The sequence below is a fragment of the Aptenodytes forsteri genome, unplaced genomic scaffold (genome assembly GCF_000699145.1).
Source record: "Aptenodytes forsteri isolate BGI_AS27 unplaced genomic scaffold, ASM69914v1 Scaffold289, whole genome shotgun sequence".
In the NCBI taxonomy this organism is placed as follows: Eukaryota; Metazoa; Chordata; class Aves; order Sphenisciformes; family Spheniscidae; genus Aptenodytes; species Aptenodytes forsteri.
In genome coordinates, this window is record NW_008795025.1 from 2,498,070 (window position 1) to 2,502,520 (window position 4,451).

At 55.3% G+C, this 4,451-nt stretch overlaps 1 protein-coding gene across 1 annotated transcript in view; it reads right to left on the reverse strand.

Moving 5' to 3' along the window:
- Positions 1–4,098: 4,098 nt before the first annotated feature.
- Positions 4,099–4,451, reverse strand: part of SEC16B (SEC16 homolog B, endoplasmic reticulum export factor) — a 20,238-nt gene continuing 19,885 nt past the window's right edge. The window contains exon 25 of the mRNA XM_009275905.1: positions 4,099–4,221. Within this exon, the coding sequence (XP_009274180.1) occupies positions 4,099–4,221 (123 nt within the window). The remainder of the gene's footprint in view (positions 4,222–4,451) is intronic.

The window sequence follows — 4,451 nt, forward strand, 5'->3', positions numbered from 1 at the left end:
CCATACCTGGCAGGATCTACAGGACAGGTAAATGCTCCTTTTGATCAGAGGAGTTGGAACAGTCCTTCTGTGTAGCAAAAGGCTGCACAGCAATATAGCATGGTGCAAAAACCTGGTCAGCAATGGGGCAATTCCAACAGGGACTTGTACACGAAGGTTTTGAGGGAGGATGTCCATTACTATAACCAGACACTGACAAAATCCTAAGGCCCTGATCCAGCAGAAATCCCTGCAGAAGGGACCCTGCAATCTCTATGGCCAGGGAACATCCCAGATTAGAGGGGAAGAAGATATTGCTCCAAGAGAAAGCAGGGTGAGTCAGGTCTGCTTTACTCCAGGAGTGAAGCAGATTCTTCTCCACAAATAAGAAAACAAGAGTTCCCAACCATCTACCCCACACAGCTTGACCTTGGGCTCTCACTTCAGGAGACACATAAGGGTTCAGAGCAAGAGACCTAAACCTGGGGTCCTCCCTCCAAGATAATCTTTTGGGGAGCAATTTTGCTGCCATTCAAGCACAGATATTAAACATGCCCTGTTAAAAGGCACAGTGCACTGCCTGTGTAATATATTCCAGATTAGTATGTAAAAAGCCTCATTTTTCCAAAGACAACTGTTTTATTTACAAGACCTCAGTTGTTACCCTGACTTTTCCACACAGGGTAGCAGAAGCTGGAAGGGACTTGCCTGGATTAACGCAGCAAAAGCCCGCTTCCCACAGACTCAAAATTATGCTCTTCCCTCGCACATATGTAACAGCCATCATCCCACTCCTTACGGTGATTCCCAGCTGGTACCAGCAGCCAAACAGGGCCATTTTAATACATTTTAATAGATGTTGTGTTGCATCCACTCTCGCCCCAGTCCCAGCTCAGGGCCTCAGAGGTTCCATTAACCAGACCATTCACCACCTGAAGGTGCAACCAACAAACTCTCCCGTACCTGCAGCATCTGAAGTGTCCCCCTGCTAATGCTCACACTGCTGTGTAAGAGCCTGCTTTAGAAAACGCCAAGCCAGTCTCACGCTGCTGTGCCAGGAGCCTGCAAGTTCAAAGTCCTGAGCAGCACCTCGGAGCAGAGTTCACAAACACTTTATTATCGCTCCATCACGGAGTTCATTGCACTGCCCGGCAGCTCCAAATGAGCCCTCCACGGCCGTGACAGTTAGCGCCACAGGACCACCGAGGTTTCATTAATATTCATGTCCCATTGACACTCAAGCAAGCAATGAAAGCTTGCTTTCTATAGCACATCATTAAGCAAGGGGAAATGAGTGACCTCTTAAGACCAGCTGTGTCACAGATGTCACCAGGAGCTGAAGGGACAGAGACAGGGTCATCACCCAGCACTTCTTTTAATAAATAACAGTTCTAAATGAGCGTGGCCTTGCCGTACCCAGCGGGACCCACATGAGACTTGAAAGCATCCGGGAAGTGGATGCCCAAACTGCAAGCTGGGCAGGGCAGTGCCTCCTCTCAGCAACCCTGCCCGGGAGAGGCTGGGCAGTGGGATGCTGCCGTGCAGCGGGGAAGCGAGGAAGCAACATCTCACCAGCAGATCAGGTGTGTAATTCTGAAATAAATCATCGTGTTTTGGGCACAGTTAGCCCAGGTCAGTGGGAACATACTTACCTCCCTCTATAAGCTAGTAGTGTTTAGGAGCATCCCAGGGCTTCCTCAAAGCATCCCAGCTCAGGGTATTTAGCAGAGCTCCCCCGGGGAACAGTTACAACACTTCAAATAGCAGAGACGTGATCTCAGATTACAGACCCTAATTGCTGCTATCACTCAGAGTAACAATTAGCATCAGGTTAATGCATTCCCAGTGCTCTCCACAGAGGATGGGGAAGGAAAAGGGAGTCTTAGTCCCAGTTTACCTCAAATTCACTGGGAGGCCACAAGAGAGCAACTCACGGGCAAACTTCCCAGGCACCTAGTTTTCCCAGGATATTCATCACCTCTGAAACACCCAAAGCCGCACAGAAAAAATAAGCTCCTCCAGCCCTCCTAGTCCAAGCAGACAGCTGCCCTACCTCTACATTTCCACAGAAAGAAGCTAATGGAAGATCACATCTCACCCAAACCAAGCCACCCTCCCTGCTGCGGGAAGCCACCAACATCACCCACAGCCTCTCCTTTTTTTAGCTCCTTCATTGAAGCCTGATACCCAACTCACGTGCATCAGGTGTGCACCAGACAAGGCAGATTCAGCCTCTTAACTCTCTCATGACTCTTGCTCACCGTATCCCCACAGCACTGAGGCTATAAGCAGTGCAACAGGCCACATGCAAGCAAGGAAACTCCTGTACCCCCAACATGCATGGCTGCGCACTGAGCTGCCTCTCCTAAGGGGATTTGCAGCACGCTCTACTTCAGAAACACTTTGCTGCCTGACTCTTTACAACCTCAGGTGGATCAAGAGTGGAGTCAGAAACAAAAAGTGTGAAGAGTCATCCCAAAACCACAAGATTTATTTCTAAAAGTATTTGCCAGACCTGCAAGCTTATACAAGAGGTCCCCTGTGTTTACCATTTTCCTCCAAAAAAGAGATTGCCCAAGGACCAGGACAGACCATGTTCGATCTCAGAAAAGCAGGATGTTTAAGGCCCAAGGCGAGAGCCTTGCATACTGCTCAGACCATCTAAATCAACTCAAAAGACTGGAGAACAGCAAATAGCCCTTACAAAGCCAGGGAAGCAACATATTGACCCCACAAAGGGTTGCCCCACAAGCACTGCTGCCCGAAGCATCCTGCAGCTGGGACAGAGGTGCAGAGAAAGGTGCACAGACACAGGGCTACAGCACACAGCGCTGTAAGGACACCCAGGAGGGCTGCAGCCCCAGTGCAGCCAGGGGATTCCTCTCCCCACACCGAGACAGACAGAAGTATCCCAGGACTAGGAGCCCCAGCCCCAGGAAATCTGCTGGAATTGTGTGCTGCAATCAGCCAGACTCACCCCAGCATGGCACCTCAGGCTCAGCCAGCCACTTCCACCCGTGCAGCCCTGTGAGCCAAACCCAGAGGCATCCAGCCCTGGAAGGAGGGAGAGGCTGGCGAGCAGCGCTCAGGGCGGTTGTTTACGGTGTCTGCCCAGCCAGTAAAGCAAAGCAACCCCAACACTAAGGAGGCTCATGTTTCTGGGGGTGTTTTAAAGTAAGCCACCTGCATTCCCCTGCACCGCCAACCCCACACTGACTATAAGTCCCCCCTGCCACTAGTCTCACTCATCACCTCATGCTTATGAGACAGCAGTGGCGAGGGATAAAGGCTCCCCGAGTGCTCCTCTGCAGGGCTGCGCAGCCCTGGGCGCCCTGCTCAGCCAGGCCCTAGGCTCCCCTGGCAGCCCTGAGCCCGGCCCAGGGTACCCTTGCCAGGGGCTGCAGGCTTACCCACTGCCTCAGCCCATGCTGCACCTCCCCAGGCCTGCTCAGAGTACACAGGGCAGAGTGTCCTGTCAGGAGTGGGCCCCAGCCCCACAGCCTGTCACAGGCAGGTCTACAGTCCCACAGCCTGTCGCAAGTGGACAACAGCCTGCCACGAGTGGGCCCTACCCCTCACAGCCTGCCACGAGTGGGCCCCAACCCTACAGCCAGATGCAAACAGGTCTTGGCCCCCCAGCCTGCCACAAGGGGGCCCCGGCCCCACCGCCTGTCACAGCCCCACAGCCCATCACGCGTGGGCCACAACCCTACAGCCAGGTGCAAACAGGTCTTGGCCCCCCAGCCTGTCACAAGGGGGCCCCAACCACACAGCCTGCCACAAGCAGGTCTTGGCCCCCATAGCCCGTCACAAGCGGACCCGGGCCCCGCAGCCCTGCTAACCCCTAGCCCAGTCGGTGCCGGGCGGCAGGCGGACCTCCGCCGTCAGGCCGCGCTTTACCTCCCCTACAAGGTACCCGCGAGGGAACACCCCGCCCCAGCTCCGCCCCGACGAAGGGGAGGATCTATATTAGCATGCGGCGCAGTGCGCACTGGGTAGCGCCGGCGGCTCACCCTGACCTTGAAGCAGAAAGAGAAGTGAGGAGATATATAGAGGCCGGGGGAAGAACGGTCTGCGTCCGGGGGAAGCTCACCGCCGAGGCCACGCACTGGGTGCGCGTCACCCGCGCCCCGCCTCGGGGAAGGTCTGAGAGAAGGGCCGCCCGCGGCTCCAGCAGAGCCCCGCCCGCGAGGGGCGGGTGAGCCACCAGCAAGGGGGGGCGCCGCGTACTAACGGGCCGGCCTGGGCAGGAGAAGCCGTGCAGGTTCCGGGGGGTGGGGGGGTCACCCCCCTCCCGCTCAAGCGAACCCCGGTGGATGCTGGTGGCCCCGCGGTGCTTTGAGACAGACTCACGGCCGGCGATCGTTGAGTCCAATGGTGTGAGGTGGGGCAGCGCCCTACAACCCAATTCAGACTACTCTCCCCCGGACACCCTTTTTTTCACACACCCCCCCCAAACATTTTATGAAATT